This window comes from Hyperolius riggenbachi, chromosome 7 (genome assembly GCF_040937935.1).
Source record: "Hyperolius riggenbachi isolate aHypRig1 chromosome 7, aHypRig1.pri, whole genome shotgun sequence".
NCBI classification, from domain to species: domain Eukaryota; kingdom Metazoa; phylum Chordata; class Amphibia; order Anura; family Hyperoliidae; genus Hyperolius; species Hyperolius riggenbachi.
In genome coordinates, this window is record NC_090652.1 from 303,862,964 (window position 1) to 303,879,025 (window position 16,062).

A 16,062-nucleotide genomic window follows, 5' to 3' on the forward strand; every position below is an offset into this window, starting at 1 on the left:
ATGATTTGTATGTGTAGTACAGCTAAGAAATAAAACATTAAGATCAGATACATCAGTCTAATTGTTTCCAGTACAAGAAGAGTTGAGAAACTCCAGTTGTTATCTCTATACAAAAAAGCCATTAAGCTCTGCGACTTTCAAAGTCGTGGAGAGGGCTGTTTTCTGACTTTTATTATCTCAACTGTTAGGTAATTTTTTACTTTTTCTCTGCCAGAGGAGAGGTCATTAGTTCACAGACTGCTCTGAAAGAATCATTTAGAATGCTGAGTGTTGTGTAATCTGCACATATTAGAGAATGATGCAATGTTAGAAAAAACACTGTATACCTGAAAATAAAAATATGAGAATATTTTCTTTGCTGCTAATCTTCTAGTAATTATTCATAGTACACAACCAATTCATTATATCATATTTTTTTTTTCGCTTCAGTGTCTCTTTAAGGATCAGAGCCTTTTTCTCCATTCAGACCACTGCAGCTTTCACAGTTTATTGCTCGGTCATACAACCTACCACCTAAATGAATTTTACCTCCTTTTCTTGTCACTAATACAGCTTTCTTTTGATGCTATTTGATTGCTCCTGCGAGTTTTACTTTTTATTATATTGATCAAAAAAGACATGAATTTTGGCAAAAAAATGATTTTTTTAACTTTCTGTGCTGACATTTTTCAAATAAAGTAAAATTTCTGTATACATGCAGCGCGAAAAATGTGGACAAACATGTTTTTGATAAAAAAAACCCCATTCAGTGTATATTTATTGGTTTGGGTAAAAGTTATAGCGTTTACAAACTATGGTGCCAAAAGTGAATTTTCCCATTTTCAAGCATCTCTGACTTTTCTGCGCACCTGTCAGGTTTCATGAGGGGCTAAAATTCCAGGATAGTACAAATACCCCCCAAATGACCCCATTTTGGAAAGAAGACATCCCAAAGTATTCAGTGAGAGGCATGGTGAGTTCATAGAAGATTTTATTTTTTGTCACAAGTTAGCGGAAAATGACACTTTCTGACAAAAAAAAGAAAAAAAAAAAAAAGTTTCCATTTCTTCTAACTTGCAACAAAAAAAAAATGAAATCTGCCACGGACTCACTATGCTCCTCTCTGAATACCTTGAAGTGTCTACTTTCCAAAATGGGGTCATTTGTGGGGTGTGTTCACTGTCCTGGCATTTTGGGGGGTGCCTAATTGTAAGCACCCCTGTAAAGCCTAAAGATGCTCATTGGACTTTTGGCCCCTTAGCGCAGTTAGGCTGCAAAAAAGTGCCACACATGTGGTATTGCCGTACTCAGGAGAAGTAGTATAATGTGTTTTGGGGTGTATTTTTACACATACCCATGCTGGGTGGGAGAAATATCTCCATAAATGACAATTGTTTTATTTTTTTTACACACAATTGTCTATTTATAGAGATATTTCTGCCACTCAGCATGGGTATGTGGAAAAATACACCCCAAAACACATTATACTACTTCTCCTGAGTACGGCGATACCACATGTGTGGCACTTTTTTGCACCCTAACTGCGCTAAGGGGCCCAAAGTTCAATGAGTACCTTTAGGATTTCACAGGTCATTTTGAGAAATTTCGTTTCAAGACTACTCCTCGCGGTTTAGGGCCCCTAAAATGCCAGGACAGTATAGGAACCCCACAAATTACCCCATTTTAGAAAGAAGACACCCCAAGGTATTCCGTTAGGAGGATGGTGAGTTCATAGAAGATTTTTTTTTTTTGTCACAAGTTAGCGGAAATTGATTTTAATTGTTTTTTTTCACAAAGTGTCATTTTCCGCTAACTTATGACAAAAAATAAAATCTTCTATGAACTCACCATACTCCTAACGGAATACCTTGGGGTGTCTTCTTTCTAAAATGGGGTCATTTGTGGGGTTCCTATACTGCCCTGGCATTTTAGGGGCCCTAAACCGTGAGGAGTGGTCTTGAAACCAAATGTCGCAAAATGACCTGTGAAATCCTAAAGGTACTCATTGGACTTTGGGCCTCTTAGCGCACTTAGGGTGCAAAAAAGTGCCACACATGTGGTACCGCCGTACTCAGGAGAAGTAGTATAATGTGTTTTGGGGTGTATTTTTACACATACCCATGCTGGGTGGGAGAAATATCTCTGTAAATGACAATTGTTTGATTTTTTTTTTTTACACACAATTGTCCTTTTACAGAGAGATTTCCCCCACCCAGCATGGGTATGTGTAAAAATACACCCCAAAACACAATATACTACTTCTTCTGAGTACGGCGATACCACATGTGTGACACTTTTTTGCAACCTAGGTGCGCTAAGGGGCCTAACGTCCTATTCACAGGTCATTTTGAGGCCTTTGGATTCTAGACTACTGCTCACGGTTTAGGGCCCCTTAAATGCCAGGGCAGTATAGGAACCCCACAAGTGACCCCATTTTAGAAAGAAGACACCCCAAGGTATTCTGTTAGGAGTATGGGGAGTTCATAGAAGATTTTTTTTTGTCACAAGTTAGCGGAAAATGACACTTTGTGAAAAAAAAACAATACATATCAATTTCCGCTAACTTGTGACAAAAAATAAAATCTTCTATGAACTCATCATACACCTAACAGAATACCTTGGGGTGTCTTCTTTCTAAAATGGGGTCACTTGTGGGGTTCCTATACTGCCCTGGCATTTTACGGGCCCAAAACTGTGAGTAGTCTGGAAACCAAATTTCTCAAAATGACTGATCAGGGGTATAAGCATCTGCAAATTTTGATGACAGGTGGTCTATGAGGGGGCAAATTTTGTGGAACCGGTCATAAGCAGGGTGGCCTCTTAGATGACAGGATGTTTTGGGCCTGATCTGATGGATAGGAGTGCTAGGGGGTGACAGGAGGTGATTGATGGGTGTCTCAGGGGGCGGTTAGAGGGGAAAATAGATGCAATCAATGCACTGGGGAGGTGATCGGAAGGGGGTCTGAGGGGGACCTGAGGGTTTGGCCGAGTGATCAGGAGCCCACACGGGGCAAATTAGGGCCTGATCTGATGGGTAGGTGTGCTAGGGGGTGACAGGAGGTGATTTATGGGTGTCTCAAGGTGTGATTAGAGGGGGGAAATAGATGCAAGCAATGCACTAGCGAGGTGATCAGGGCTGGGGTCTGAGGACGTTCTGAGGTGTGGGCGGGTGATTGGGTGCCCGCAAGGGGCAGATTAGGGTCTAATCTGATGGGTAACCGTGACAGGTGGTGATAGGGGGTGATTGATGGGTAATTAGTGGGTGTTTAGAGGAGAGAAGAGATGTAAACACTGCACTTGGGAGGTGATCTGATGTCGGATCTGCGGGCGATCTATTGGTGTGGGTGGGTGATCAGATTGCCCGCAAGGGGCAGGTTAGGGGCTGATTGATGGGTGGCAGTGACAGGGGGTGATTGATGGGTGGCAGTGACAGGGGGTGATTGATAGGTGATTGACAGGTGATCAGTGGGTTATTACAGGGAATAACAGATGTAAATATTGCACTGGCGAATTGATAAAGGGGGGTCTGAGGGCAATCTGAGCGTGTGGGCGGGTGATTGGGTGCCCGCAAGGGGTAGATTAGGGTCTAATCTGATGGGTAACAGTGACAGGTGGTGATAGGGGGTGATTGATGGGTGATTGATGGGTAATTAGTGGGTGTTTAGAGGAGAGAATAGATGTAAACAATGGATTTGGGAGGTGATCTGATGTCGGATCTGCGGGCGATCTATTGGTGTGGGTGGGTGATCAGATTGCCCGCAAGGGGCAGGTTAGGGGCTGATTGATGGGTGGCAGTGACAGGGGGTGATTGACTGGTGATTGACGGGTGATTGACAGGTGATTGACAGGTGATTGACAGGTGATCAGGGGGGATAGATGCATACAGTACACGGGGGGAGGGGTCTGGGGGGGGGTCTGGGGAGAATCTGAGGGGTGGGGGGGTGATCAGGAGGGGGCAGTGGGCAGGGGGGGGGGGGGGATAAAAAAAAAATAGCGTTGACAGATAGTGACAGGGAGTGATTGATGGGTGATTAGGGGGGTGACTGGGTGCAAACAGTGGTCTGGGGGGTGGGCAGGGGGGGGTCTGAGGGGTGCTGTGGGCGATCAGGGGGCAGGGGGAGGGAAATCAGTGTGCTTGGGTGCAGACTAGGGTGGCTGCAGCCTGCCCTGGTGGTCCCTCGGACACTGGGACCACCAGGGCAGGAGGCAGCCAGTATAATAGGCTTTGTATACATTACAAAGCCTATTATACAATGTAAGTGCGGCGATCCGGGTGCTAGTAACCCGCCGGCGCTTCCGAACGGCCGGCGGGTTACTACGAGTGGTGGGCGGAGCCAGTCCCCGGCGGCTGATCGCGTCACGAATGACGCGATCGCCGCATAACCACTCCCGCAGCCGCCCCCGCCGATGGGCGTATTGCGGTCGTTTGGGCCCGGACTTTGCCGCCGCCCATCGGCTGGGGGCGGTCGTGAAGTGGTTAAGTATTACTTTAAGGTATATGCAAGCAATGTATACAATCGCTCTCCTAGATTTCTCCCGTCAGTAAGATCAGTATACCAGTATCTGAATACCTCCTGATAACTCTGAGCCAATCACAGTGATCAGAAAGTGTAAAAAAAAAAAAAAAAAAAAAAAAAAGGTCTAATCCTTTAACCACTTCACATCCAGACCTTGTTTCCCCTAATGGACCAGAGCAGTTGATGTTTTAGCTGTGTCCCTTTTTAATCAGCAATAACTTCATCTGTACTCGTGCCACTTAAAGGGAACCAGAGACGGCCAGAGGGAAAATGAAAAAAAGATTTCATACATACCTGGGGCTTCATACAGCCCCATAAGCCCGGATCGCTCCCACGCCGCCATCCTTCGCTTCCTCTATCGGTGGTACCAGGTCCCGTCACTTCCGGCGGACGCGGCCAATTGTCTGCATGAACAGGGGCTCCCTCCATACCCTTACGCATGTGGCTGCGCAGTATGGAGCCACACGCCGTCATGTATGGAAGGAGCCCCTGTGATGCGGACAATTGGCCGTGTGCTGCCGCCGACTGGCCGAAACTACGGTACCCTGTACCGGCGGATACAGGCAGCGGAGAACGGCGGCCTGGGAGCGATCCGTGCGTATGGGGCTGGAGGAAGCCCCAGGTATGTATAAAAGCTTTACTTTACTTCATCTCTGGTTCTCTTTAAATGATCTATATATCGTAACTAAGCTTTGATTGAGGGTATTCGGTCCCAAATAAAATGTTCTTCTCTATGCATTTTAATGGAAAAAAAAAAATGCATTATTTCTCAATTGACTAATTCCTGTTTAAAAATAAAAAGTGCTACTGACATAAAAACTGTGCCACCAGTTTATGTCGCCCTAGTATAGATATCCAGATGAGTCCCTAGTATCTCCCCTCCTCCAGTATAACCAGATGTGTCCCGTGTTTGCCACCCCCAGAATATATTGACAGATGCACCCCCAGGAATAGTGCCCCTCTTTATAGCCAGATGTGTCCCTGGGATCAGCATTACCCCATTATAGCCAGATGTACCCCCAGGATTAGCGCTGCCCCCCATTATAGCCAAATGTGCCCCTAGTATTTGGTTATGACCCCCCCCCCAGGTGCCCAGATGTGTCAAATTATTAAATCCCCTCTCCCTTAGTTAATCAGATGTCCCCCAGTAAATATGTACCCCCCCTTAACATATCCTACCCGCCGCCCCCCATTATTGATAGCCAGATGTCCCCTCCCCCTCATCAGGCAGCCCCCTCACACAAATCATTAAAAAAAAATCCTCCAGCAAGCAGCCTCATTCACCTTACCTCGTTCCTGCGACTAGCCTGAAGTCCGAGAGTCCGATCCCCGCCCTGCAGTCAGCCGCATATTGCCGGTTACCCGGGTCCCGGCTTAATGACGTCATCAAGTCGGGACCCGGATATTCAGCATAGCGGGGCTGACTGCAGAGCGGGGATCGGAAGCTCGGGCTTCAGGATAGCCGCAGGAACGAGGTAAGGTGAGTGAGGCTGCTTGCTGGTGCAATGATTTCTGCACGGAGGGGGACAGATGAAGGATTGCTGCAGTTGACTACTGCAGCAATCATTCATGGGAGGGGGGTGGACTGGAGGGGGGTGGACTAATTGGCTACAAGGGAACATGTTCTGAAGCGCACCCGATGGTGCACAGCAGGGCTGCAAGCTGAATCAGTATATCTACGTCATGGTGGCTTGGAGGGTGCCACAGATGACATACATATACTGTAGCAGTGGAAAAAGTGGTTGAAGGACCACTATCGCGAAAAAAGTAGGCAGTTAAAATCTAGCAGAACCGACAGGTTTTGGACTAGTCCATCTCTTCATGGGAGATTCTCAGGGTTTTTTTTGTTTTCAACAGCACAGAAGTGTCCGTTTAGACCGCCCACCGCTCTCTCCAAGTCCAATGTTATTGTTGCACCTCTCTGGGCTGACAGTGATCTGACACAGCAGTAATGTTAGTTTTCCTGTTATATAATACCAGTTGCCTGGCAGCCCTGCTGATCTATTTGGCTGCCGTAGGGTCTCAATAACACCAGAAACAAGCATGCAGCTAATCTTGTCAGATGTGACAATAATGTCAGAAACCCCTGATCTGCTGCATGCTTGTTCAGGGGCTATGGCTAAACATATTAGAGGCAGAGGACCAAAAGGACAGCCAGGCAACTGGTATTGGCCACCTCCATATCCCTCTCACTTCAGCATGGCAACAGAGTGGGAGAGAGGAAGAATATTTTCAGGCGATATTTGCTGTGTCCCCAGTAAGAAGTAGAACAAAAGTAGAATTGCAGAAAAATAAATAACGTTTTGGAGCCCCGGAGTGCTTAGGAAATCAGGGTACTCATTTTAGACATTTTTCCACAATGGCCTAAATTCACCAGGGTCGCACATGCAGCTTTGGACGGGCATAGCTACTGAAAGTAGCAGCAAGGATAGTGTAGAACCAGGAGGACTACCAGGATGGGGGCTGGAAGAAGCCCCAGGTAAATTACATTTACAGTTAAGCACATTTTTACACTTCAAAATTCCTTTAACCTCTTGCCGACCGATCCACGCCAACTGGCATGAACGCAGCGGCAGCCCCAGGACCGCTCAAGGCCAACTGGCGTGAAGTCTTGGGGCGGGGTTTTGCTGGTGAGCAGAAAGAGGAGGGGGGGGGGGGAGGGGGATTCACTTGTGTGCTGAGTTGTACGGCCCTGCAGCGAGCACTTAAAGCTGCAGTGCCTGAAGTGTAAAAGATACCCAGGTCACTAGGGGGGTGTAAGCCTACAGTCCTTAAAGGGAACCAGAAATGAACGATTCACACAAAACAAACATATCAGTTGATAGCTTGTAAAGAATAAATGCTCTACCTGATTATTTCGTCACTCTGGTGTGCCTTTGAGTGTTTTTTATCCATTATTGCTCCAGGAAATATCCAATATGGCCACCGGCTCATACCTGTTCTGCTTCCGGGTTATGAGTTGTTCTGGATGTGCTATCTAGCCTCTATGAGACTATAGACAAGCAGGGCTGCTGCAGCCTTTCATCTGTCTGCTTTCATTATTCTGGTATGCTGTGTGGCTGCCTGTAGGAAGTGCCATGGAAATGAAACTGCATACAGTAGATAATGACAGGCTGCACACTGCACACAGATACACTTGTCTGTATCAGAGTTTCTCTCTCGGCAGCAGCAGCTCCTCCCATGTCAACAGCTCTGAGTAGGGGGCCAGGAGGGGGCAGGCTTGGGCTTGAAAAGACTCCACAGAAGAGTGACTCAGCTATAACGATTCCAGGTCAAACCTAGACTGAATCAGTCGGTGGATTCTCATCACAGTTGATAACAGATAGATTAGACTGAGAAGAATAAAACTAAAAGCAGGTTAGGTGTTTACTGTCCTGTTCCCACTGATCAATTTAATAAAATACACGAGGGTGCTTCGTCTCTGGTTCTCTTTAAGTGGTTAAAGAAAACCCAAGATGTAAAAATAAAATAAAAAAAATAGACACTCACCTAGGTGGAGGGGAAACGCTGGATGGTCCAGAGACTTTCTACCTCCTCCTTGAGCCCATTGTTCCAGCACACGAATCCCACTTAACATATCCAGACACATGGTTCACAATCGGCTTTGTGCTATTGTGCAAGGCAGCGTGGCCGCAAATTAGGGGTCGTGGTGGGGTAAAGGAAGACATGGGAAGCTTCCCTCTTCTTATTCTAACCCCCACCACCTTCCCTTTAAATACCAAGACAACAGTGTATGGTTTGGGGATACCCAGAATTCTGCCGTCTGTCTTCTGGGTTCACAAATAATAATATCACTGCTGCATATTTACCGAATGTGATGTAGCCAATGTTGTCGCCCACTGCTGCGTCTGTGTCCTTTAACTCCAGGGGGGGCTCTCGATGGCTGAACAACACTTGGGGGGCCGTGTGGCTGGCACGACGCCCCTCCTTAAACTCCTGCAGAGAGAAAGAAAAAGAAAAATCCATGAACAGACATTCTGAAAATATCACAAATGTGTAACCAAACCAACTGCTGTGTATTGTTACTCAGGAGCCAGCAGGGGGAGCAGGAGGAAGCATCTTTGTATTGGACTACCCTAAATAACTGTGCGCATAGTCTGTGCGCACCGCAGCTCATGGGCGCTCCTCTGACCATAGTCTGTGCGCACCACAGCTCATGGCCACTCCTCTGACCATAGTCTGTGCGCACTGCAGGTCATGGCCACTCCTCTGACCATAGCCTGTGCGCACCACAGCTCATGGCCGCTCCTCTGACCGTAGTCTGTGCGCACTGCAGCTCATGGCCACTCCTCTGACCGTAGTCTGTGCGCACTGCAGCTCATGGCCGCTCCTCTGACCATAGTCTGTGCGCACCGCAGCTCATGGGCGCTCCTCTGACCATAGTCTGTGCGCACCACAGCTCATGGCCGCTCCTCTGACCATAGTCTGTGCGCACTGCAGGTCATGGCCACTCCTCTGACCATAGCCTGTGCGCATTGCAGCTCATGGCCGTTCCTCTGACCATAGTCTGTGCGCACCGCAGCTCATGGCCGTTCCTCTGACCATAGCCTGTGCGCACCACAGCTCATGGCCACTCCTCTGACCGTAGTCTGTGCGCACTGCAGCTCATGGCTGCTCCTCTGACCGTAGTCTGTGCGCACTGCAGCTCATGGCCACTCCTCTGACCATAGTCTATGCGCACTGCAGGTCATGGCCACTCCTCTGACCATAGCCTGTGCGCACCACAGCTCATGGCCGCTCCTCTGACCGTAGTCTGTGCGCACCACAGCTTATGGCCGCTCCTCTGACCCATAGCCTGTGCGCACTGCAGCTCATGGCCACTCCTCTGACCGTAGCCTGTGCGCACTGCAGCTCATGGCCACTCCTCTGACCATAGCCTGTGCGCACTGCAGCTCATGGCCACTCCTCTGACCATAGTCTGTGCGCACTGCAGCTCATGGCCACTCCTCTGACCATAGTCTGTGCGCACTGCAGCTCATGGCCACTCCTCTGACCATAGTCTGTGCGCACCGCAGCTCATGGCTGCTCCTCTGACCATAGTCTATGCGCACTGCAGGTCATGGCCGCTCCTCTGACCGTAGTCTGTGCGCACTGCAGCTCATGGCCGCTCCTCTGACCATAGCCTGTGCACACTGCAGCTCATGGCCACTCCTCTAACCATAGTCTGTGCGCACCACAGCTCATGGCCACTCCTCTGACCGTAGCCTGTGTGCACCGCAGCTCATGGCTGCTCCTCTGACCATAGTCTGTGCGCACTGCAGCTCATGGCCACTCCTCTGACCATAGTCTGTACGCACCGCAGCTCATGGCTGCTCCTCTGACCATAGTCTGTGCGCACCACAGCTCATGGCCACTCCTCTGACCATAGTCTGTACGCACCGCAGCTCATGGCTGCTCTGCAGCTCATGGCTGCTCTGCAGCTCATGGCCACTCCTCTGACCGTAGCCTGTGTGCACTGCAGCTCATGGCCACTCCTCTGACCATAGCCTGTGCACACTGCAGCTCATGGCCACTCCTCTGACCATAGTCTGTGCGCACCACAGCTCATGGCCACTCCTCTGACCGTAGCCTGTGTGCACCGCAGCTCATGGCTGCTCCTCTGACCATAGTCTGTGCGCACTGCAGCTCATGGCCACTCCTCTGACCATAGTCTGTACGCACCGCAGCTCATGGCTGCTCCTCTGACCATAGTCTGTGCGCACCACAGCTCATGGCCACTCCTCTGACCATAGTCTGTACGCACCGCAGCTCATGGCTGCTCTGCAGCTCATGGCTGCTCTGCAGCTCATGGCCACTCCTCTGACCGTAGCCTGTGTGCACCGCAGCTCATGGCCGCTCCTCTGACCATAGCCTGTGCGCATTGCAGCTCATGGCCGCTCCTCTGACCATAGCCTGTGCGCACCACAGCTCATGGCCGCTCCTCTGACCATAGCCTGTGCGCACCACAGCTCATGGCCACTCCTCTGACCGTAGTCTGTGCGCACTGCAGCTCATGGCCACTCCTCTGACCGTAGCCTGTGTGCACCGCATCTCATGGCCGCTCCTCTGACCATGGCCTGTGCGCACAACAGCTCATGGCCACTCCTCTGACCGTAGTCTGTGCGCACTGCAGCTCATGGCTGCTCCTCTGACCGTAGTCTGTGCGCACCACAGCTTATGGCCGCTCCTCTGACCCATAGTCTGTGCGCACCGCAGCTCATGGCCGCTCCTCTGACCATAGTCTGTGTGCACTGCAGCTCATGGCCGCTCCTCTGACCGTTGTCTGTGCGCACTGCAGGTCATGGCCACTCCTCTGACCATAGCCTGTGCGCACCACAGCTCATGGGCGCTCCTCTGACCGTAGCCTGTGTGCACTGCAGCTCATGGCCGCTCCTCTGACCGTAGTCTGTGCGCACTGCAGCTCATGGCCGCTCCTCTGACCGTAGTCTGTGCGCACTGCAGCTCATGGCCACTCCTCTGACCATAGTCTGTGCGCACTGCAGCTCATGGCCAATCCTGACCACAGTCTGTGCGCACTGCAGCTCATGGCCGCTCCTCTGACCGTTGTCTGTGCGCACTGCAGCTCATGGCCGCTCCTCTGACCATAGTCTATGCGCACTGCAAGTCATGGCCACTCCTCTGACCATAGCCTGTGCGCACCACAGCTCATGGCCGCTCCTCTGACCGTAGTCTGTGCGCACTGCAGCTCATGGCCACTCATCTGACCGTAGCCTGTGTGCACCGCAGCTCATGGCCGCTCCTCTGACCATAGTCTGTGCGCACTGCAGCTCATGGCCACTCCTCTGACCATAGCCTGTGCACACTGCAGCTCATGGCCACTCCTCTGACCATAGTCTGTGCGCACCACAGCTCATGGCCACTCCTCTGACCGTAGCCTGTGTGCACCGCAGCTCATGGCTGCTCCTCTGACCATAGTCTGTGCGCACTGCAGCTCATGGCCACTCCTCTGACCATAGTCTGTACGCACCGCAGCTCATGGCTGCTCCTCTGACCATAGTCTGTGCGCACCACAGCTCATGGCCACTCCTCTGACCATAGTCTGTACGCACCGCAGCTCATGGCTGCTCTGCAGCTCATGGCTGCTCTGCAGCTCATGGCCACTCCTCTGACCGTAGCCTGTGTGCACCGCAGCTCATGGCCGCTCCTCTGACCATAGCCTGTGCGCATTGCAGCTCATGGCCGCTCCTCTGACCATAGCCTGTGCGCACCACAGCTCATGGCCGCTCCTCTGACCATAGCCTGTGCGCACCACAGCTCATGGCCACTCCTCTGACCGTAGTCTGTGCGCACTGCAGCTCATGGCCACTCCTCTGACCGTAGCCTGTGTGCACCGCATCTCATGGCCGCTCCTCTGACCATGGCCTGTGCGCACAACAGCTCATGGCCACTCCTCTGACCGTAGTCTGTGCGCACTGCAGCTCATGGCTGCTCCTCTGACCGTAGTCTGTGCGCACCACAGCTTATGGCCGCTCCTCTGACCCATAGTCTGTGCGCACCGCAGCTCATGGCCGCTCCTCTGACCATAGTCTGTGTGCACTGCAGCTCATGGCCGCTCCTCTGACCGTTGTCTGTGCGCACTGCAGGTCATGGCCACTCCTCTGACCATAGCCTGTGCGCACCACAGCTCATGGGCGCTCCTCTGACCGTAGCCTGTGTGCACTGCAGCTCATGGCCGCTCCTCTGACCGTAGTCTGTGCGCACTGCAGCTCATGGCCGCTCCTCTGACCGTAGTCTGTGCGCACTGCAGCTCATGGCCACTCCTCTGACCATAGTCTGTGCGCACTGCAGCTCATGGCCAATCCTGACCACAGTCTGTGCGCACTGCAGCTCATGGCCGCTCCTCTGACCGTTGTCTGTGCGCACTGCAGCTCATGGCCGCTCCTCTGACCATAGTCTATGCGCACTGCAAGTCATGGCCACTCCTCTGACCATAGCCTGTGCGCACCACAGCTCATGGCCGCTCCTCTGACCGTAGTCTGTGCGCACTGCAGCTCATGGCCACTCATCTGACCGTAGCCTGTGTGCACCGCAGCTCATGGCCGCTCCTCTGACCATAGTCTGTGCGCACTGCAGCTCATGGCCACTCCTCTGACCATAGTCTGTACGCACCGCAGCTCATGGCTGCTCCTCTGACCATAGCCTGTGCGCACCACAGCTCATGGCCGCTCCTCTGACCGTAGTCTGTGCGCACTGCAGCTCATGGCCACTCCTCTGACCGTAGCCTGTGTGCACCGCAGCTCATGGCCGCTCCTCTGAACGTAGTCTGTGCGCACTGCAGCTCATGGCCACTCCTCTGACCATAGTCTGTGCGCACTGCAGCTCATGGCCACTCCTCTGACCATAGTCTGTACGCACCGCAGCTCATGGCTGCTCCTCTGACCATAGTCTGTGCGCATTGCAGCTCATGGCCACTCCTCTGACCATAGACTGTACGCACCGCAGCTCATGGCCGCTCCTCTGACCATAGTCTGTGCGCACCGCAGCTCATGGCCACTCCTCTGACCATAGTCTGTGCGCACTGCAGCTCATGGCCAATCCTGACCATAGTCTGTGAGCACTGCAGCTCATGGCCGCTCCTCTGACCGTTGTCTGTGCGCACCACAGCTCATGGCCGCTCCTCTGACCATAGTCTGTGCGCACTGCAGCTCATGGCCAATCCTGACCATAGTCTGTGAGCACTGCAGCTCATGGCCGCTCCTCTGACCGTTGTCTGTGCGCACTGCAGCTCATGGCCGCTCCTCTGACCATAATGCATTAAGACCCCCATAATGTAAAGTTGCATTATATAATTCTTGTAGTATAAGCGCACTGACCTGCATAAACACTTTTCCTATAATCACGTCGTCATCGTCCTTAAACACTGTGCTGAACACCACCGTCACCCGATCCTTCTTGGCTTCCACATACCTGTCAATTCATCGAGATACAATTACTGATCTATACAGCACCAGCCTCTTCCTAGGCTTGTACAGAAACGCAAACAGAATCAGAAAAAAAAAAATCGCATGCCTTTGTGTTATTCAAGATGGCGGCGGCCTGAAACTAATGCAGCTATCCACTTAAAGGAGAACTGTAGTGAGAGGGATATGGAGGCTGCCATATTTATTTCCTTTTAAGCAATACCAGTTGCCTGGCAGCCCTGATGGTCTATTTGCCTAAAGAAGTGTCTGAGTCACACCAGAAACAAGCATGCAGCTAATCTTGTCATATCTGTCTAAATTTGTCAGAAACACCTGATCTGCTGCATGCTTGTTCAGGGCCTATGGCTGAAAGTATTAGAGGCAGAGGATTAGCTGAATAGCCAGGCAACTGGTATTGCTTAAAAGGAAATAAATATGGCAGCCTCCATATACCTCTCACTACAGTTCTCCTTTAACATTTATCAATAGTAAGTGAGGTTTAGCTAGATAGCATTGCAGTATCAGAGTTCTCCCCAGGCTCTTTTAGCCAGGTGCCCCACCCGGCTAATTTTGATGGCCACCCGGCTATCATCAGCTCACCTCCTCATTAGCCTCTTATGCTGTAAGCAGAGTTATGCAGAGAAGCGTTAAACCTGCATTCTCCCCCACCCGGCTACTTTGTCATGCCACCCGGCTGGAATAAAATTCTGGGGAGAACACAGAGTACCGTATTTGTCGGACCATAAGACGCACTTTTTTTCTCCCAAAGGTGGGGAGAAAAAGTGACTGCGTCTTATGGTCCGAATATACCATGGGTAGGGTCCGGAGTGCCCATATTTTCAATAGATCACACTGGCTATTGTGAGCACATAGTGCTGAGCCTGAATCGGCACTGAGGAGACTTTATTACTTTGATACATTAAACCTCAGAGGTCATTCAGAGCATCCTGCGCTATTAGGAAGAGCCAGTAATTTAAAATGCTTTAATTTGACTGGCCCGATGGTCTCTGAGGCAGGATGATGGCTGTGTCATTGGACCAATCACTGTACAGTCACTGCACAGTGATTGGCCCAATGGCAGAGCCATGATCCCACCTCCGAGACCATCGGATCCAGTCAAATAAAAGCATTTTAAAATTAATAGCTTTTCCCTCAAAGCGCAATCCTTGCAGATGAGGTGAATCGCCTGTCACGACCCGCACTTCCCACTGAGAGAGGAGGCAGAGAAACGTCCAAAAGCTGCAGGGCAGGCAGAGCACACAGGATTCATGGCAACGGGCTGAGTGATCCAGAGCCGTCTCAGCTGAAGAGCGTCAGCTGCTTTGCAGGGAGACTGGATCATAACGTCAGCCTCTCGTTCTCTCTCTGGCTGGACACAAGTATCAGAGGTCTGTTTGAAGCAGCCGAGGGCTTCAGGTCACTCATCCCTGTCACGCTACTTGCCTGCTTTATGTCTGGTCATACTTCACTTCCTTTCCTCCGATGTATACACGCTGTTCTGCTATTAGGAATCAGGGTCAGTGACGCCACGTGCTTCTGTATATACATCGGAGGAAAGGAAGTGAAGCGTGACCAGACATAAACAGGAAAGTAGTGTGACAGGGATGAGTGACCTGAAGCCCTCAGCTGCTTCAAACAGACCTCTGATACTTGTGTCCAGCCAGAGAGAGAACGAGAGGCTGACGTTATGATCCAGTCTCCCTGCAAAGCAGCTGACGCTCTTCAGCTGAGACGGCTCTGGATCACTCAGCCCGTTGCCATGAATCCTGTGCGCTCTGCCTGCAGCCTTAGGACAGTGTAATTTCCCTGCTTCCTCTCTCCTTGCCTCCACCTGCACCACCATAACATCTGAGCTCAGGGCTCAATTCTAACAATCCCTGTTGTCTCAAGCGAACCTGAACTCAGAACTTACTCTCAGCTCTAAAAGAAACACAACAGCATAATAGCCTTTGCAGAAATACATTTCTTTGTTGTAGCTGATACAAATCCTGCATTAACTCTGCACTTTCACATACCAACATACACAGCCTAGAGATCTGCTGTCCATCATGCACTTACATGCTGATAGATAGATAGATAGATAGATAGATAGATAAAGTGAGAGAGACTGGTTTCTGGCATATTAGATACACCAAGAGGACTAAAGAATATAGCAGACCATACAGCAAACCAGCTTGGAGGGAAAAGTTCCACAAGACACCCCTGCACCATGCACCCACCAGGTTTAGGGCCTGTACACACTGCTGCGCTTTTCAAAATCGCATGAGATTTTTAAATCGCAAGCCCTAATGAGAATAGAAAAAGTGCATCGCTACAGTGTGTACATGTCGTCATGATTTTCATTATTTTTCAAAAGACCTTGTGATTAAAAAGCGCATGCAATTTGAAAAGCGCAGCGCAAGCGCAGCAGTGTGTACAGGCCCTTAGTATTTTTTTTCCAGCTTTTTGTCCTCTAAACCCAGGTGCGTCTTATGGTCCGGAGCGTCTTATAGTCCGAAAAATACGGTATGTATTCTATTTATAAACGCTGTGGGCGCAATATCTTCAGTTCTTTTAATTTAGTTCCTCTTCCCCTATTATTTATATAGAGCTGACTTCTTCCTCAGCGCTGTACAGAGTATATTGTCACTTAACTGTTCCTGAGAGGGGCTCACAATCTAATCCTT

At 50.5% G+C, this 16,062-nt stretch overlaps 1 protein-coding gene across 1 annotated transcript in view; it reads right to left on the reverse strand.

Annotated features, from left to right (window-relative positions):
* The window catches only part of ARPC2 (actin related protein 2/3 complex subunit 2), a 113,635-nt gene that overhangs the window by 6,968 nt on the left and 90,605 nt on the right, over window positions 1-16,062 (reverse strand). The window contains exons 6-7 of the mRNA XM_068246114.1: window positions 13,310-13,403; window positions 8,306-8,432 (exon numbers count right to left, since the gene is read on the reverse strand). Coding sequence (XP_068102215.1) covers window positions 8,306-8,432; window positions 13,310-13,403 — 221 coding nt within the window. The remainder of the gene's footprint in view (window positions 1-8,305; window positions 8,433-13,309; window positions 13,404-16,062) is intronic.